The sequence below is a fragment of the Suillus fuscotomentosus genome (assembly GCF_016647785.1).
Source record: "Suillus fuscotomentosus strain FC203 chromosome Unknown F5891scaffold_4, whole genome shotgun sequence".
Classification (NCBI taxonomy): Eukaryota; Fungi; Basidiomycota; class Agaricomycetes; order Boletales; family Suillaceae; genus Suillus; species Suillus fuscotomentosus.
In genome coordinates, this window is record NW_024539516.1 from 872,003 (window position 1) to 890,571 (window position 18,569).

The 18,569-nt window shown below is 48.2% G+C and overlaps 7 protein-coding genes across 7 annotated transcripts; 4 read left to right on the plus strand and 3 right to left on the minus strand.

Moving 5' to 3' along the window:
- The first annotated feature begins 2,161 nt into the window (after positions 1–2,161).
- F5891DRAFT_1003294 (kinase-like domain-containing protein) lies at positions 2,162–4,541 on the plus strand. The gene is made up of 10 exons (XM_041360292.1): positions 2,162–2,722; positions 2,773–3,001; positions 3,057–3,122; positions 3,172–3,365; positions 3,420–3,551; positions 3,600–3,760; positions 3,812–3,886; positions 3,937–4,178; positions 4,232–4,331; positions 4,392–4,541. Exons 1-10 carry the CDS (start codon positions 2,292–2,294, stop codon positions 4,427–4,429), a joined length of 1,668 nt encoding a protein of 555 aa, XP_041232245.1. The 5' UTR covers positions 2,162–2,291; the 3' UTR covers positions 4,430–4,541.
- Positions 4,542–4,550: 9 nt separating this feature from the next.
- On the plus strand, positions 4,551–5,853 carry F5891DRAFT_1003296 (uncharacterized protein). Its single transcript, XM_041360293.1, has one exon. The coding sequence runs from the start codon at positions 4,668–4,670 to the stop codon at positions 5,772–5,774; it is 1,107 nt and encodes a 368-aa protein (XP_041232246.1). The 5' UTR covers positions 4,551–4,667; the 3' UTR covers positions 5,775–5,853.
- Positions 5,854–6,015: 162 nt separating this feature from the next.
- F5891DRAFT_941279 (uncharacterized protein) lies at positions 6,016–7,401 on the minus strand (the record flags this gene model as incomplete). The annotated part of the gene is made up of 2 exons (XM_041374332.1): positions 6,016–6,405; positions 6,460–7,401. 2 exons carry the CDS (start codon positions 7,399–7,401, stop codon positions 6,016–6,018), a joined length of 1,332 nt encoding a protein of 443 aa, XP_041232247.1.
- Positions 7,402–8,506: 1,105 nt separating this feature from the next.
- On the minus strand, positions 8,507–10,040 carry F5891DRAFT_1003298 (PQ-loop-domain-containing protein). The gene is made up of 8 exons (XM_041360294.1): positions 9,928–10,040; positions 9,847–9,872; positions 9,625–9,787; positions 9,224–9,566; positions 9,145–9,168; positions 8,948–9,091; positions 8,855–8,886; positions 8,507–8,789 (listed from the first exon to the last, which is right to left on the minus strand). The coding sequence occupies exons 1-8, from the start codon at positions 9,958–9,960 to the stop codon at positions 8,718–8,720; spliced, it is 837 nt and encodes a 278-aa protein (XP_041232248.1). The 5' UTR covers positions 9,961–10,040; the 3' UTR covers positions 8,507–8,717.
- A 13-nt stretch (positions 10,041–10,053) lies between these two features.
- On the plus strand, positions 10,054–11,593 carry F5891DRAFT_1003303 (band 7 family-domain-containing protein). Its single transcript, XM_041360295.1, has 9 exons — positions 10,054–10,323; positions 10,374–10,407; positions 10,459–10,507; positions 10,555–10,633; positions 10,686–10,870; positions 10,928–11,053; positions 11,104–11,166; positions 11,224–11,401; positions 11,457–11,593. Exons 1-9 carry the CDS (start codon positions 10,155–10,157, stop codon positions 11,498–11,500), a joined length of 927 nt encoding a protein of 308 aa, XP_041232249.1. The 5' UTR covers positions 10,054–10,154; the 3' UTR covers positions 11,501–11,593.
- Positions 11,594–11,819: 226 nt separating this feature from the next.
- On the plus strand, positions 11,820–16,256 carry F5891DRAFT_1101287 (DNA mismatch repair protein MutS). Its single transcript, XM_041363582.1, is given in 27 exon segments — positions 11,820–12,160; positions 12,212–12,237; positions 12,292–12,389; positions 12,438–12,518; positions 12,574–12,848; positions 12,900–13,015; positions 13,069–13,104; positions 13,159–13,235; positions 13,284–13,531; positions 13,582–13,659; positions 13,714–13,773; positions 13,827–13,934; positions 13,988–14,069; positions 14,124–14,207; positions 14,285–14,362; positions 14,415–14,456; positions 14,505–14,691; positions 14,742–14,904; positions 14,960–14,977; positions 15,026–15,052; positions 15,105–15,112; positions 15,157–15,200; positions 15,250–15,287; positions 15,338–15,453; positions 15,473–15,793; positions 15,843–15,938; positions 15,994–16,256. 27 exon segments carry the CDS (start codon positions 11,855–11,857, stop codon positions 16,181–16,183), a joined length of 3,003 nt encoding a protein of 1,000 aa, XP_041232250.1. The 5' UTR covers positions 11,820–11,854; the 3' UTR covers positions 16,184–16,256.
- Positions 16,257–16,719: 463 nt separating this feature from the next.
- Positions 16,720–18,383, minus strand: F5891DRAFT_1003347 (transcription initiation factor TFIID subunit A-domain-containing protein). The gene is made up of 6 exons (XM_041360296.1): positions 18,035–18,383; positions 17,884–17,973; positions 17,637–17,829; positions 17,394–17,563; positions 17,226–17,340; positions 16,720–17,174 (listed from the first exon to the last, which is right to left on the minus strand). Exons 1-6 carry the CDS (start codon positions 18,233–18,235, stop codon positions 16,984–16,986), a joined length of 960 nt encoding a protein of 319 aa, XP_041232251.1. The 5' UTR covers positions 18,236–18,383; the 3' UTR covers positions 16,720–16,983.
- Between the last annotated feature and the right edge of the window lie 186 nt (positions 18,384–18,569).

Below are 18,569 nucleotides of genomic sequence, written 5' to 3' on the forward strand. Positions count from 1 at the left end.
CAAAAAAATTTAGTCCGATGTGATAGGCGCTCACCGTGTACTATCTCTGCGTCATTCGAGTTTGCAAAGAACTGCGCAGCTCGTCCCTTTTTGATACTAATGTCAATGACTAGTGCTGGTTAGCTGCCCACCGTGTTCTTTAAAAGAAGATGTTTTCACAGACTCGACTTTCTATATCAGCCTGAGTAGGGTTCAGGGTGGGTAAATTTAAGCGTTCCAGGTACCTGCCCTTGTTTGAGGGTCGTGCTGATTTGCTCGTCAAGCGACGACAGCAACCAGAACGAGATCCCTAATTTCTAAATCCTGATTCCCCGAACCCTAGCCTGAGTGACCACGAGTCTCGAACTCCCTCAAGCCAAAGTTCCAAGCGTGGTCGACAGGCAATGGTCATGCATGTAACTTGATGCACTACAACTCGGAGGCTTCTCAAGGTTTTCCATGCATTAGTGACGTCAGTTGCTATTAATTACTCACGCAATTGACATCGGTAACTGGGCAGCTCCAACGCAACACGGCTTGGAGATCGACGCATCCTCCCTCGCGTGAGATCACTCTCTACGAGAGCATACCGATTACTGGTGCCAAAGGTATATACATCTCTATATTTATTCAGGTAGTGGGGTTTCTCTCTTCATGCCAACTTCTCATCTTCGTATTTCAACAGATTGACCGACCACATCTGGACACTTTTCAGATCGAAGAATGTATTCGCCGTCCATCTCCGCGGATGAAGATCACCTTTGAAATACAACCCGGTTTCTCAACTCCACACAGCATTGATTTACAGATGGAAAATTCGACTCAGTCACCTAGCCACTAGTCACTGGGGCCACTCACAGTCATGTCCCCCGGAGGAAGCAACCCGCTTTTGGTAATACCAAGCATTGTCCGATAACGCTATCATAGCCCTTGGCATAACACCACCTGCTACGCCTCAAAATTCAAAGCGAACTGTTTTTCAAATTCGCGGACATACAAGCAAACCTCGCGGCCCGCATTCATGATGAATATCATTTCCGATACTCGTATTCCTGCTTTAGAAAACACTGCGAAGGTCGCTCGCCTCGTTTATTTTCATTGTTGTTCAAAAATCAGATTCGATCCAGCCAACGTCCATATTAATTTCCAAGCTATGGATATCACCGTACTACCTTTTCTAAGGGACCTTATAGTCGCCCACTATTCGAATCATGGTGGATCTTCCTACTCTTTGTATCGGCTGATCATGAGAGTTGTACGGAAACCGGGTTGTTCCTGACCGTTATTAAAACACATTTTAAATTGCCCCAAAACGCGATAAGTCAGGAGTTGGTCAGGAGGACTTGCTGTTGCAGCACACAGTATGAGGTGCGATCACCGCATCAGACATTTCCCTGCCTCCTTTGTGTCACTGACAACGTAAATTAGTGCCATGTAAGCTTGTGCAAGTGCTCGGCATTTTGCACTATCTTGGGCCTTGCGCCAACGGTGGTCCTTCCTGAAGTGACTTTCCGTCGGAAGGACAAGGGGTTTTAGATCAATTACTACCCGTCGACATGCGTTGGGTTTTCCGACGGGATGGAAGCATGTCAATCACCATCGGAGTCTCACTCGTTTCTTTGGCGCCAACGAGAAACTGGAGTTTACCTGCCCAAGTCTTGCTCGTGCTCATCCCTCAGAGGGTGCTGAGAGAAAATAACAGTCCCAGATTCGAATGACGGCCCTAGAATTGTCGAGTTTTCGAATCATGAGCTTTGGGAGCCAATCGGGTGTCATACGCAGTAAGTACGTATACACTTATCACTCGTAAGACTTTGACTCCATCAGTTCCTCGTGGGTTCCGAGGGTATCGGTGTGGGAGTCATAGTAAGCATAGACTCGTAAGTACTTGTCACGATGGCGATACACTTGCTTATCGATGGGCTCTGGCTGATTCGAGACTTGTGATGCCGGCTAGCTCCAGTCCTATAACAGAAAAAGACAGTCGTAGTTCGTTCCAATAAAGGGTTTGTGGCACTCTCGCGGGTAATCATAGTTAATAATAAAATCGTCGACTTCGAAGCTTGAGACTGCATGCCTAAGCACATGTGGGCTGTGACTCGCATCGGTTGCTTCACAGTACTACTAGTAGCAGTAGAGTTGTCCGATTCGGAGAGTCTAGATTGCCACGTGCTATTGCCCATTTCCATAAACCGTAACGCGCTTGACTGCGACGGTGTAACATAGACCATCAACTTGTTTTGTCAGTCCTCCCGCGTCGCCTTAACTGCACAATATTTTCTTCCTTTGGTCATTAATATTCACTAGACCCCATGTTGAAGGGATTCGGGAAATTGACTAAAAAAGCTTCAACAGCCACCTTGTCTGCTGGATGCCCCGACGAGCCTCCGCGGTCGACTACTCCGACACCAAGTAATCCTGCGGGAAAACCTACTTCACGCACCGGTCTTCTCAGCATACGCGTTCTATGGGCTGAAGACCTGGCCCTTCCTGTAGGCACCACGGTCCCTTCTGCTGTACAAACAGCGCTGTCCACGCAACAGGCCAAAGTCGCAGCGTCTGTATCTCCCTCGAGCGTAACGCAGAGGCGGCTCGTGAAGCGTCATGGCGCAAAAGACAGTATCCAGCGTACACAATGCTGGTGGCTACCCTACCTGGTAATGGAGTTCGAAGTCAATCAAGTCCTCATTACCCCGTTGGGTGGTGATCTGGAGAAACCATTGTATATGTACCAGGCCCAGTTGTGAGTGTCTATTCTATATCACGTATGGCTCGTCCTGAATTCGCTGCCAGTGACGTCTCGCGCCACTCAGAAATTTCAATACAGTGCTACTTGAGAACCGAACAGCCCAAAGTCGGCAGCGATGGTTTAGCGGATGATATGGGCAATGATATCTTCATGGGCGGAATCAAGTTCACGCCGGACTTTGATAACATTGGCGTCGTGGGTCAAGACCAGTGGCACGACATGACTGGTGGCAAAGGAAAGATTCAAATCGGCGTGGCATACCAGCCTAGCTCTGTCAGTGACTTTATGTTTCGAGTTTCGAGCTATGAGAGACTAACGAAGTTGACAGGGCCAATCTCTGACTATCGACGAATTTGAGCTCATCACTGTCATTGGAAAAGGCAGTTTTGGCAAGGTGGGTTGCAAGATTAACGTGCGAATAGTCGTACCTACGTTCCTTGCAGGTCATGCAAGTCAGGAAGCGCGACACTATGCGGATATATGCCCTCAAGACTATCCGCAAAGCTCATATAGTCGACCGAAAAGAAATCACGCACACATTGGCCGAGCGGCTCGTACTCGCGCGTGTCGAAAACCCCTTCATCGTGCCCCTGAAGTTCAGTTTCCAATCCGAGCAGAAGCTGTACTTGGTACTTGCGTAAGGTTATTTCAACGGTCGCCTCTCGGGGTTATTCACGAGTACACCCTTTAGCTTTGTCAATGGAGGAGAATTGTTCCACCACTTGCAACGCGAACAGCGGTTCAACGAGGAACGATCGCGATTCTACAGTGCTGAGTTGCTATTAGCTCTGGAACATTTACATGAACTCGACGTCGTCTACCGGTAGGCGCACCCCCTCCCTCTTTTTATGCTGTACTCATCGAAGTCCAGCGATCTGAAACCAGAAAACATTCTTTTGGATTATACTGGACACATCGCATTGTGCGACTTCGGGTTATGTAAGCTCAATATGAAGGATTCAGACACGACAAACACGTTCTGTGGCACACCGGAATATCTTGCACCGGAGATCCTGAACGGTCAAGGATATAGTCAGTTCCACTTCGTCGCCTGTCGTATGATCTCCTGATCATCTATTTTAGACAAGTCGATTGATTGGTGGACTCTTGGTGTACTTCTGTACGAGATGCTCTCCGGTCTCCCACCCTTCTATGATGGTTTGTCCTATCACTGTATTTGTATCTCTACCATTAACCATCTACCTCAGAGGTCACGGACAAGATGTATCAGAAAATTCTTTCTGATCCGCTCACCTTTGGCCCCGACATTGGCACAGAAGCCCGAAGCATCTTGACTAGTCTTCTCAACAGAGATCCCTCGAAACGACTTGGAGTGAATGGCGCTGAGGAGATTAAGAAGCACCCTTTCTTCGTAAACCACATCGACTTCAAGAAGCTTCTGCAGAAAAAGATCCAACCACCGTTCAAGCCAAGTGTGTCAAGTCCCGTGGTAAGTGCATATCTCCCTGGGAGTACGTGTTTGTTGAGTCCGTCGATGTTTAGGATGTTTCCAACTTCGACACTGTCTTCACGGCCGAAGCGCCTATCGATAGTTATGTCGATGGCTCCCATCTCTCATCCACCGTCCAAGCTCAGTTCGCTGGTATGTCAATTACGATGTCCTTTTAGATGTGAGAAATTCGACTCACCCTGCTTGCCATAGGATTCTCCTATAATGGTTCCAACATGCCTATCAGTTGATAGGTCATCTCAAATCTCATTTGGTGGACATAGCACTGGTATCATATATTTGTTGTCACCTCGCACGTACGTTCTGTAATCACGGGTCAATCAGCGTATTTTGGATATTGAATAGTCATACAATGTCAGTTTCTAAGGTAGGTGACGACAGGGGTGATTGTTTCCAAATAAGTGTAGAGTCGCTTAGTCAAAGACAGCCGACCACAGTCCCCAAGGGCTTACTACGACCAGCACTAGTATGGCTACTGTCGCTCATCACATTCGTTCGGACTATGATCCCGCAGATAGAGAGCAGCTAGAGAAAGAGACGGGCCAAATTCCAATAGACGAAACAGAACAATGGAACACAGCGCCAACTTTCTCTGCTGCTCGCCATGCCCCACCTCCATCCTTTGTTCCCGCGCGTATTCAGTACGACGAGTGGGGCTCTGCTGTTTCGCTTACCCACACAGTATCTTCGAATGCCTCTGCTCCAGATAGCGGCATCTCTGAGTGGTACAAAGCTTTGACAAAAGATAGCTCCAAGATGTCGGGGAACCAACCGCTGACAGCTAGATCGTCAAGTACACCCAGTGAAGCTTCTACCAGTAAGCCAAAGAAGGAGGCTACCACCAAGAACAACTGGTTCATCAAAAGAGCGCTCCAGTCTGAACCACCGAGCAAACCCAGCTCTCCCGCACCGTCATTGGCAGACCTTCTTGCACGAGATCCGCCACCGCTACCATCGGAGGCACGTTTTGTTCCTCCAGTCTGGCTGGCAATAGGGCCATCCAACAAAGGCTTTAATCTGCTACAGAAGGGTGGCTGGAACGAAGGGGAAGGGCTTGGTGCACATGTCGCTCGATCTCTGCGCCCCCGATCACCTGTATCAACCTCGCATGCACCCTTGCGGGGCGCAAGCATACTAGTCGGCGACAATAAATCTCGAGATATACCCCCAGACGTCATTGATCTCACCCAATCTGAATCAGAGTCAGAGTCAGAGTCAGAGCCAGAAGATGGCTTTGGATCTTTTCACCGATCTGCTTCTCTTCCGCTTGCTCCAGCGTCCAGTGCGTCTCAAGGACATGATCCGTACACCCAGAAGTCGCTGTTGACGCCTATTCCGACGATACTTAAATCTGACCGCCTCGGGATTGGTTTGAAGGCGAAAACTGAGGGCCCATACAAGCAGTCGAAGAAGCGGGTTACTCATAACCAAGCGGCATTGGCATCCCACATTAGGACCTCTGAGGAACTGCGAAAGAAGAGGGTTGAAGTTGGCAGAGGTCGAAGAGGATTTTCGAAGGTACGAAAGCGCGAAGAGAATGAAAGGAAACATATGCTTGCATATCTTAACGAATAGTTTACGACCTCGTATTAAATGAGATCAAGTGAATTGCATGAAAACTACAAACTGTACACGAGCAATATTTTAATAAGTGACAGTCTTTCGTTACATACATAATGCCGTGGCGTGCAGACACCATCGTGCGGGTAAGTACAATATACAATCAGTACAGGAAATCCACATAGCACATCAGTTCAAGTATTTGCAATCTAGGTGTGTATGTTCGCGAGAAATATTAATCGGGAGCCGTTCAGCACTAGGGTAGTATAGACTCTCCCCATATCCCCTTCGCCGGCTCACAGCGAACGTCGCGGACGTACATCTTGAGCCACTGCACCATCTCTTTGCTGATCTGATGGCAGCGTGTAACATCAATCGACGATAGACGACGAGGCTGCATTGTGGGCGTCGCAGAACGGCTGAGGGACAAGGCGTGGATATGGGCAGAGGCAGACGCGGTGGATACGAAGGATGAGCGCGAAGCTACTGCAGTCGAAGCAGAAGAGAGTTGAGGTGGACGACCAGAGAGGCGAGATTCCACAAGTCCTCGTAGAGCATCCCATTCGAGTGCAGTGCACCCGTCAAGGTTGAGACGGTCTAGCTTGGGGCACACCCAAGGATGGGCCACAGGCGGCGAGGAAAGATTCTGATGAAAGGTAATTGGAATATGCGCTGATGACACGGTTATGTGGATGCTCACCTTCAACAAGAAGCATGTGATATCTTCCACATCCACCAACTCCAGAGTAACCAATGATGTTAGTCGCTGAAGTAGTATTATAAACTTCGGTTCGTTCAAGAAACTTGACTCAATACGAAGATACTTCAGTGGAAGGGAAGTAAGAGATTGCTGTCGAAGGTGCTCCAAAACTGGTGTGAGGTTGTCGAGGTAGCAGAAGTCGAGGGACTCAAGCGCAGGGAACGATATTTGACTAAGAAGCATCCGCGTGCGCATGATGCCTGCGTAATAGAATGATGCCTTGGTAAGCCTTGGGAGTTTCACAACCTTCGTAGACATAAACTCATGTTCGAGAGAAACACAAGTTTCAGGATCCACGTCCGACATGTTGCGCAATGCAAGTTCTTCGAGACCTGGACAGCCTCGCAGAATATCTAGCAAGATGTCGACAGATGGTGAAGACCCGTTCCAGTAGCCCCCTAGTTGGAGCACACGCAGGTTTGATACAACTCTCCTGTCCCAATTGAAATTAAAGGACGTGAAAGAGCACGAACGAAGGCGGGGAGTGTGCCCATTAAAAAGCGGAAGGCAGGGGCTGGAGTAATGATCTTCCTGCATAGAATGGAATACGCGGATACAAAGACTTTCCAAATGGGGAGCTTCTTCTTTACAGCGCAGAAGGGCAGCATGTGCCTGTGGTTTGTTGGGAACACTGAGGCGAAAGGACCTTGCTCGCCAAAGCGCAGGACGGATAAGATCCATCGCATGAATAATACTCTCCATGGCGCCGCTTGAATTGTCAACTCGAGGAGTGAAGTTGATCGTGATATCAAGAGGTACCGATTTTGAACGTGCGAGCTTGCGATGCGCTTTCTCAAGGGAGTCGTGCGGACTCACGCAGATATCCGCCCACAGTTCTGGGGTGTCGATGGCGATGTCCCTCCAATATCGGCAAACCAACATTAAGGTCGCTACCAATAGTGGGTCATCCTCTCCCATATTACACACTCCTGCAACGAATATCGACGAAAGGAGTTCTTCCGGAATTCGATGGATAGGAGATTGGGATCGAACAACTTGATCCAGATGCGACTCTAGCTCCTGGCGCTGGTTGAGCAAGGATGCCATCTGAGTATCCAGGGAGTCTAGTGCCTCCCTCAAATGAGGGATGGACACACCCGAAGTTGAACTTCCTCCTGAGAGCGAGTGGTCGACATTGTATCGTGTCATGGATAGCGCAGAGCTCTCACGACGACGAGGCGGTCCGCCGTTGGCAGACGGCGTTGGGACAAAACCTGGAACGCATTGCGAAACCGGCTGAGATAGGAAATGAATCGCTTCATAAGGTGGAGGAGGGGACGTTGGTGATGAGGACGTCGAGGATGATACGCTAGATGGCCGAGTAAGAAAGGCGGCAGTCACATCGGGTAACTTTGAACCACGGCGATCAGCGATGATAGTGGTGGTATCGTCTCTAGCTGAGCGAGATAAAGATGGCCACTGCATCATATAGTATGATGGCTACAGGTGATCGATGGGTACGTGGTTGTCGCTGAACTCTTTATGAGTGCTGAACAACCGCACGTAAAAGTGCTGAATTAATAACGGTGATGTGGTTGTAGGGCTTTCAATAAAATGCGGCTTGACTAGCCGTGAACGTTTTCAAACACCACCTGTGCGTGTACACATAAGTGTCATCGCAGTTAATCGATGAATAAGATAGGACATGCCTGCATTTGTGATCATCCTGGTACGTACAAAGTTGACCGGACAGAAAGATGGGGACCTAATCCGACGAGAACTGGAAGGTTTTAAGTTGATCGCACGGATAAGAATGTACCTGCGAAATAATGGAAACTTGCGGTGTCCGTTGATATTGGCACGAGGCCAGGAGCATGTTGTATTGAGTTACTCCAGGAGGACATTTCGTCCGGAATTGTTTGATGAAACTTGCAACGTGCGGCGGCAAAATAGCAATTCGGACACGAGGAGAGCAACGAGGCAAAGTGAGATTCAAACAAAGTGCAAAGTCCCTGGTTCGATCCGAATCCCTTTCCCACACAGTTAACAAGAACTGCAAAATCCAAGGATATGGGTCATTTGTACCATAGACATCTTCCCTCGATGTTTTTTTGGGCAAAATGGCAATGCAATCAGTTTCACGAGCGTGCGTCATCTCGGTCAGCGAGGTACGATTTAAATAGATAACATATGCGTAAAAGCAGTCCGTAATGTTCTACTGAGGTCTAGGAACAGTACATACGGTTTTCTGATAGGCATTACACCGGAACTCTATCGATCCAGCCTCGCTGCCCTGAAACAAATCCGTAATAAAAGAACTGGCTGAGCACCTAGAGATAGGAGAATTAGAGTTCTGAGTAATGAAATCTATTTGGCAGAGAGCGATTGGACGTACAAGAATATCGAGAAAGACGGTCAAACCACTACCTAAAGGATTTAAGCGATTAGTCAACCGCATGTACTAAGTACATAAGTCATGGGCAAATACCTGCTAGCCAGCTTGCATTCCTGATCAGATAATCTGCGTCGCGAGATGCAGCAATAATAGATAATGCGTATGTCGTGTTTCCCAGAATAGAGAAGACAAATAACCCAGGGGCAAGACCCTCACATCTGGTCTTGAAGTTCTTGACTGAACGGAGATTTAGAACAGTGGGACTGGCGTTAGGCGTGAGTCATACTGACCTATTTGCGGCAGCCGAGCACCAACTGTCGAGGAAGGTGGTAAGTGAAGGTATCCACACATGGCATGACAGGAACACACGATAAGCAGAGGCGCTGGTCCACCCTATTACCTGGATATGCCAATCCAGCTTCGTATCTGGAAGGGCTGGAGGGGTGTCATCGCTGGGAAGCCAGTTGCTGATACAATACGCTGCCACACCAGTGACTGATACAAATGAGACAGCGGCCAGGTACCGCACAAAAATTCGCGTGATCGAGAGCTCTGGTCTTTCGGGGGGATCCGCCGAGCGACTATCAGTAATAAGGCAGGTTTCTTCGGAAACCTCCCCTGTGATATGCACAGGTACAACGTGCCGCCCGGCTTGCCGCTTCCATCGGTAATAGTATACTTGGCAAAGCAATACTGTGTCGCATAAAGTGTACTAGCCGAAAAGGGTATCACATCAGGGAGGTATATTACAAGTAGCACATAAAACTCACATAAACTCCAAGGATGATCACGGTAGGCAGCAACCCGGCCATCACTGCACCCATAAGATTACATACATCACCCAGCAACCATACATAAATGAAAAGAAGGGATAAACCCTCCCCGCTCTGTAGTTGGTAATTCTCAATTATCTGAGGAGAATAAACGACGATCCTGCAGAGGTTGTGAAAGATGAGCCTGATTTTTTGGCATAAATTCTTTGCCTCACTGACCAGCATGCTATTGAAATCCATCCAAGCTTCAATAAAATTCGAAGTCAGCACAGGGGTCGATTGGAACACGCGATTACGCACGACACTGCTGGCTGCATTTCCTTCCCCGAACATTGATGAGTTACAGATGGTACCGCCTGGTAGCTCAGCGCTTAAAGGAGATGGGAGAAAACAAGACCAAAATCAAGATTAGATTTTTCGGGGGCAAATTTGAAATTTCATGAAGGAGCACGTGATGTGTGCCGGTGTGTTGCGTAGTAGGCTTCGAACTTTCTTCACTCTGGAGTCTGCAGGGCATAATCGACACCATGAATAGTCAAGACGCATTCAGAAATTTTGCTCAACAAATAAAGAGGGCTAGTCAGTCAGGAGGTGGTGGTGGGATGCCAGGAGGTCCAGGTCGCTTCCTCGCAGGCGGAGGCCTTATAGTCGCGCTAGTGGGCGGTGGACTTCTTCTGAATGCGAGCTTGTTCAACGGTGTGCCTCATATCGGGATTTTTGTAGCGGCTTCTGACAACTCAAATAAGTTGATGGTGGTCACAGAGCTATCAAATATACTCGGTAGGCTGTTGTGTCAGGCACCTTCTGAGTTGATGGCTCATCCGGCTTCAGTCTCCAGGGTGTTAAGGATGAGGTGTACAGCGAAGGGACACATCTCATGGTTCGTACCACTCTTTTTAACGCATTTTGTTTGCTTACGCTCCTCAGGTTCCCTGGTTCGAGACTCCAATAGTTTTCGACATTCGTGCAAAGCCTCGGAGTGTAGCAAGTTTGACTGGCACGAAAGGTGACGTCTGCAGCTTGCGGCACACCTGTACCCGCTTAATTTGGAATTGTAGATTTGCAAATGGTCAACATTACTTGCAGAGTTCTGTCACGGCCGGCTGTATCTGCTCTGCCTCAAATATACCGTGAACTAGGAAAAGACTATGACGAGCGCGTACTACCGTCTATAGTTAACGAAGTCCTCAAAAGTGTGGTCGCACAGTTCAATGCAAGTCAGCTTATTACACAACGTGAGATGGTGCGGAGTATTTTCACCTGTTACCCTGTTGTAAACTGACGATGGGTTATGTGTCAGGTGTCCCGGTTAATTCGCGAGAACTTGACGAATCGTGCATTGCGCTTTAATGTGGTGCTAGACGATGTGTCTATTACCCATGTGGCGTTTTCACCTGAGTTCACGCATGCTGTCGAGGCCAAGCAGGCAAGTAATCTGGTACATATCCCATTCACCGAGATAATCTTGCCCTACAGGTCGCTCAACAAACAGCTTTGAGGGCTGCCTTCTTGGTTGATCAGGCCATCCAAGAAAAGCAGGTAATATATCCTTGTAGTGATTATCGGTTTTTCTTAGTTCTGATGTGTCTTCTACAGTCTATTATAGTGCGAGCTCAAGGTGAGGCAAAGAGTGCCGAGCTGATTGGTGAAGCCATGCGCACGAATAAAGGATTTCTGGAGCTTCGTCGGCTTGAGGCCGCAAGGGATATCGCCAACATGCTAGCCTCCTCAGGGAATAAAGTGATGTTAGATGCCCAGAGCCTCTTGTTGAATGGTGCGTTGTCTCCTACTTTGTGACGATTGCTACTAACAAATTCTCTGTTACACAGTGACTGGAGAGGACACAAAAGAGTTACTGAAAGTAAAGAAGTAATCCTATTACCTTGTCCGCATCTCGTCGTCATTGTACTGTCGCTGCTAATGAAAATGCACATGTCGACTATGAGCTTGCATATTGAACTTCAAACTGCAGGAACACACATATCTTCTATTGACGCATTTGCTTGGCTGATTGCACGCCTCTGGTGGATGACTCCGAGTTGGAGTCCAGCATTACTAGTAGAACACAAAGATGAAAAGATAAGTATGTAGCGGGATTTTTGGTCACCTACATGAATGAATGACGCGTTGACGGAACCGCACATGACATATATTCAGACCTGACATAATAATAATGATATTTCGCGAGGACTCGGTTTGGATTCAACTCAAGGTTGCCCTAGCGCCTATGTCAGTACGTAACAGTGTAATTTCTAGTTGTTGCAAGTCAATTGCAAGTTACCGCTTACCATCCACAGACACGCATCGGAACGACATGAAGAGGACAAAACAAAATAGGTCTTCTAATCACCGTAAAAACAAAGTCGCTAAGAGCGCACAAAACCACGAGCAAAATCAGACAGCCGAGTCCGACACTGAAGAGAGCATCCAGTTACCACGAAAGAAAGTCAGATGGGAGGGTAATTCTGAATCAGTGGCAGCGGTAGCAAATACGGAGAACGGTATCTCGGAGGACAATGCGAACACGTCAAAGGTGAAGTTTCTCAAAGAGTGTTGTGTCCCGTGAAGCTGACCATCTAGTCAGATCTGCTTGACGATGTCTTGCCAATCGTAAGTCGTTCAATGAGTGCGTGTTTCTAATGCATATTAGCGTGTTTCCTCCAGAGGACGCGTTGCAGGCGCATACTATGATTCTGTCAGGTGCATAGTCTATGTGCTTGAAGATACGCAAGAGGATGTTCACTTCGATCTTACGAACATGCGTTGAGTGGAATCCTTCTCATCATTTCGCCCATCTGAACCTGTACCAGTTCTAGAACAATGCAACGCTGACATAGTGTTGACCAGCTCCAAAGCCGACGACCCATTTATAGCGGTCCTTCAGAAATTTGGTATGCTCTCTATTACCACTGCATATATGCGCAGGTACTCAACCCAATGGCTCAGCTGAGGCTTCTGGAAGTGTCTTTCAAATCAGACCGCATAAAGAGTTCACTCCTCACAGGGGGAGAGACCGCTTGTTGTCGCTCCCTCTTCTCTCCGAGTTGACAACTGAAGATACTGGACAATTGTCATCCGACAGCAGTTCAGGCGCTGAGCCAAGAAACGCATATGAATTCATGCAGAAACGCAAACAGCCGGCAGGCGATCCAACTATGAAAAGATGGAACGCGGCGATTAGGTTGGCCAACTATGCATCGGTGGAATCTTCTCCTCTTTGTGTGCGTCTAGATACGCGGATGCAGTATTTTGTCTCATTCATGAAACCATAGATTTCATGCCTTGGCGCTCTGCTCGACTACCTTGCGAGGGAGCGAGCAGCGGGCGAACTAGATGATGATGCAGGCGTCGAGGGGCTCCACATCTCCGGCATCGAAGTGTTGACCATGTGAGTCGGTATTGCAAACGTTTTACATAGGATTGTGTTGACTCCTTTCTAAGAGATCAGGTCATGCATATCAATGCTGATGCACTTTTGTAAGTGGGGCATCAGGGCGTTGCCTTGAGAGTACATTAACCGGTAAAGTACAGTTCTCTCCAGATATTCGAAAACGAAAGCCACGCATCCATCCACTCTGATAAGACAAAGGAAGGTTTGTCGCTTTTTGGTATGTTATCACGACTTTCGATGTCGTCACGTTCATCAATATGTACAGGTATCCTTGACAATACTCGGACACCCTTGGGTCGTTCCTTGCTCCGCACCTGGCTCATGCGCCCGTCTCTATCCATTCCTGTAATCGCCGCCCGCCATGACGCTATTGACTGCTTTCTACATCCGGAGAACTTAGCACCTGCGAGTGCTTTGCAAACTCACTTGAAAGGTATCAAGAATATTCCGAGGATCCTCGGACTCTTGCGATCTGGGAAAGCTGGCGTCAGTGATTGGCAAGGCCTGGTGAAGGTATGATTCACCCGGTTCTAGTTTCAAATTCGATCTGACGTCAAGCGAAGTTTACATATCACTCTGCAATGCTACGCGACGCCCTGGCGGAACTTCACGGAGGTGATCGAGTAGAGGTAGTACGAAAGGTATGGTATCGGTGAGCGGCTCGCCAGGAGAAGCTGGACTGAATGAATTGTTAGCTGGTTGCAACGTTGGACATTGGGAGCTTCAAGGACACCGGAAATGCTGTCAATGAGACAGTAAGTGCTTGTATTGTTGTTTCTATTTACTAAGTTACTCCTTCACTGGTTAGATTGACTGGGAGGAATCTACCAGCAACAATCGCATATGTGTCAGGCCGTACATCGACGAGGAACTAGATCAGAGGAAACACGTTTACGCTGGATTGGACGCTGTCTTGGTGGGGTCATTCCTGTCTCAAAGATGCTCTGTCATTTGCTCAACATGTTATAGTGTAAAGTCGCTGAGCAAATATGCCAAAAGATTCCTGTAGATTATACGGCGTCCCTGAACGTGGTATATTTCCCACAGCTAGGTGATGCATTCTCGAACCTAGTATAAATGTATATTCAACGATTTCCGTTGGCAGGTTTTTTGATCTGCGTTCCGATGCAAGAGGAATGGACGACTGAGGAGGGCATCGAGGTTCTAGATGGATGGAGCTTCCAGGTAAGTCCCGACATTGTCCTTGCTATATCTGATGTAGTGGACTGACCTAATCGTTCAGTTCTCCTCAGAGCAAGCGATAAGTCTTGTTAATGATTGATTTCGTGACTGAACGGCGTCTTTTCAGCGCCCATGTGTATTTCAAATCAGAAGAGATGGATGGTAAGCTTTGCCTTGATCCTTATTAAGAGAAAGCGTGTGATTCAGGTCTAAGACATGGATATGCACATCGGCGATCTCCACCCATTAATAGTCGGTGCGAGTTTTGATAGCTTCTCATCAGCAAAAGACTCACGTGCGACAGACCGTGAAATAGAGATCGTCCAAGAGCTCCTGGAACGGATCCTTGTATTCAGCGAAGGGATGAGACAAGCATGTGACGTTTGTGCCGAACTGGACTGCCTGCTAGCCTTTGCGGAGGCTTCTCGGGCATACAATTACTGTCGACCTCAGATGTCAGAGGATCCTGTTATCGACATCGATCAAGGACGGTGAGCATCGTGGAGTGCTACTTGCTACATTATTGACCTTCTCTCGTAAGACATCCCTTACAAGAGCAGGTAGTCGACATTTTTGTTCCCAATAATGCTCAGCTTGTAGCTGGTATCGGTTTCAGTGACAGCGCCGAACCGCAGACAGAAGTTGACAATCTGCCTATGTGTAGCAGCATTGTTTTGTGCACTGGCGCGAATGCATGCGGAAAAGTAGGTTCAAGTTACACGTTACAATATCAGCTCAATTCCCTCTTGCACAATGCAGAGCGTCTACCTGAAACAGGTAAAGATCTGACCAGTCACATGTCAGGGTGTATTGAAATGAAACCAGGTTGCTCTGATTCAATATATGGCCCAGGTTGGCAACCGCTCTGATTTATTGGATTACTCATAACTCTTGAATAACTTAGATCGGCTGGTAAGGGACTCGTGATTGCTTCCGTACTCCATGACCCTGTGAAGTTTCGTTCCAGCGGCATCTGCCACCCTGGGAATCGTCGACAAAAGTGACGTTTTGTACTGTTTCGCTTTATGTCAACTAACCCTTCTCTACAGTCTTTACCCGTATACAGACCCGCGAATCAGTATCCAAAGTATTATTGCAGTGCCCCCGGTTTCCTCCTATACTAAACTGGCTTGCAAGGCTCAATCTGCTTTTATGATTGATCTCAATCAGGTTTCCCTGGCCCTCCGGAATTGTACCGCAAACTCTCTCATTCTCCTTGATGAATTCGGAAAGGGGACGATCCCTGCAGGCTCGTTCGCTTCACGGTACAAGCATAATTGTCGATTCTTACTTGTTCATAGACGGGGCTGGGTTGTTTTGCGGTGTCATCAAACATCTTCTCAACAGGGGATCTCAGTGTCCTAAGGTTTTAGCTGCCACACATTTCCATGAAGTCTTTCAGAAGGACATGCTCAATCCCCACACGTTTCCGATCATGTTTTTCCACATGCAAGTGCTCTTCACTTCAAGCAATGGCAACAACCTCAATCCCGGCGACGTGTCGATATCTGAGGACCTAGACTCAACCGATCACGAACACTTGGAACCTACATTCGTCGCTGCCCCCGGAGAGAAAATAACCTATCTTTATCGGTACCTTCTGGGTTTATGCAATCATCGGCGTACCTAATTCACGAACCAGTGTTTCCCCGGGTCTTTCCCTCAATTCTCATGCAGCTCAATGTGCTACGATGTTTGGTTTGCCGTCCCGTATCGCGCAGCGTGCGCAATACGTCAGGTAGTTTTTCTTCCTCTTACACACCTACGGAGAAATTAATCACTGATACGCCAAGCAAATTGCTGGGCGACCATGAACTAGGGCAGCTTTTAGAAGAGAAAATGACCGCAGAGGAACAAGAAAATATCAAGGCCGCCGGAATCGCCACCTACAAATTTCTGGCTATGGATCTTACGAATGATTCTCATGAACAAGACATCAAATCAAGACTTGTAAAGGCGCTTGGTCGGGCTCCTCATGAATGATTACGTTCTACCCATGCGTATGATACCATTGTATAAGATTGTTGTGACTCCAGAAAATACAAGCAAAGCCTTCTCACTCAATTCTCGGGGGAAAAAAATGAGTTTGCTGTCGTGCAGCAGTCTTAGTAGTGGTAGGGAGAACAACATGAAGGGACGACTTGGCCCCCAAGCTGTCCAAGAGACAGCCGACGTGAGCTGCGAGCGCTGGTGGGTAAGCCTCGCAGCAGCAGCCTAGAACTCAGCAGGTCTAGATGCCAGCTACCTGGGCTCCTGGACTCGGAAGAGGGATGCATAGTACTAGTATGTAGTTGAAACTGACTGCCTTTAGGGACAAGTAGTAATGTAGGCTACGAGGATCCGAGAGACAATGAGGACAAGTGAGTGGTAGTTGGGGAAAAGGAGAGCAGCAGCAGGCAGGTTTGAGCCTGCTGGAGCGTGGCATGAGCACTGGTGCGGAAACAAGAGAGGCCGAGTGCTGCATCACAAAGTCGCAATTCTTACACTCGTACCTCACTCACTTGGGTAGCCCCAAAACTAAATCTTACTGTACTGGGTGAACACGCACCTCGTCAAGTATCATTAACGGTCTCGGAGTACTTCGAACATATGCATCATCTTGAGACTCAACCCTCCTTGATGAATAAGAACTAGTATATCAGTAGCATTTTAAAGTCCTGAGGGGCACCCTGTCAGTGTGACATCTCGAGGTACTATGGTATGAGCAAAATATTATACGTTACAAGTCGAACAAGCAATGAAAAAGGGATAGCAAAGAAAGCAAGAATGTCCAGCGCGATTCACTATGCGAGCTTGTTTTCTCTCTTCGCTTGTTGCACCTGCGCCAAGCGGTGACTGCGTAAAGTCATGGATGTGCCTTGAGCTGTTTTCTTTGTTCCCGCTGCAGGCACGGAAGGTCCTACAGCAGCCTGAGATAAGGCTATTCGCGTGTCATCCGATGCAAATCCGGGAATACGGATATTGTGGTTGCGTTCTGAAACAGAGCGATGAGTAGAACGAGGGAGAATGAACTGATCAGACTTGCCAAGGTGAAGCTGGAGGTCTTTGACTTCGAGCGTGTCGCCGCCGCGATGTTTTGCTAGTCGACAACCGAAGTTTGTGACCGAGTCGATGAACTCGTCAGCGATTTGAAGAAGTAGCTGTATATGGTACAATGAAGGACATGTCGAAGGATTTGAGTACAGTGACTTACATCCTCCACGTCAGGTTCGATCCGAACATTGGGATCAACACTTGAGACGAGGTCTTGTATCGACCGTCTCATACTCTGATCTCCCGGGGTATTCTTTCTCCGTGGATGGTTGTCTTCTATGCTGAGCATACCAGCATCGTCCGTCGATCGTGCGATCTGAGCAGGGGTACCTGGCGATATGGATCAAGATTATTACTCGGAGGCGATCGCTACTTTCCCCGCAAATGATCGTCAGGAACTCACCAGACACTCTGCCGCTAGTCATTCCACCTGTAAGAGTTGGTCTTCCCTGCTGTGCAGCTGCCCACTGGACGGGCCCTGGATTGGTAGTGTTGAGAGTTTGGCTAATGGGATACCCGTCACCAGGTGTAGATGTAAGAAGAGGTGCTGGTGACCCGCTTTTAAAAGCGGTAGCAGTTGTTGCAGTAGCCCCAGTCTACCACAAAGGGGATGAGATAAAGGAGGTTCCTACCCATTGAGTCATCATTACCTTCGTACCGCCATTCGCGGTTGAGGTGCCAGCCACATTTCCCGAAGCAGCACTGGTCGCGGACTTGTGTTTTTCAGCGTAATCTTTCAGCTACAGATAAGACGCCCAGGTGAGACAAAATAAATCTCACTTGGTTTAAAAGCCGACGGACCTGCTGGATCTGTACGGCAGTGAGCTTGCCCTGCCGCATAAGCTCGCCAAGCTGGCCCATGTTCTGCTCGAGGAGCTGGGCTATGCGCGTGCTCGATGCTGCCTCGCCATTTTGACTTTTAAAGGCACTAGTCAGGGCGGTAATTATGTTCGCGGGGTTTGGAGGAGCCGCTGTTGTTGTTGCTGCTTCGTTCGTCGCCATTTATGATTTCTCCTCCTCGTTGTCCAACTCCTAGAGGCGTGGCGCGACCGTGAGAAAAAGTTGCTTCTTCCATGGCCCACTTGCAGAGGGAAGCAGCGAACTCCTGAGTCCTGTGCCATCCTGGGGACGTATTCCGCCCTTGTTCCGCTAGAACAGTACCGTAAAAGGTGTAGCTCCACAGGTAATAGAAGCGGTAAGACGAAAAAATGAAATCCGGTCTTATCAATATGAAAATAGCCGCAATCGCCTCTCATCATGGGCCTGTCACACAGATCATGCACTTCAAGACCTCTTCGTAGGATCCCAAGTCTGAGTTAAGTTCGGTAGACAAAAT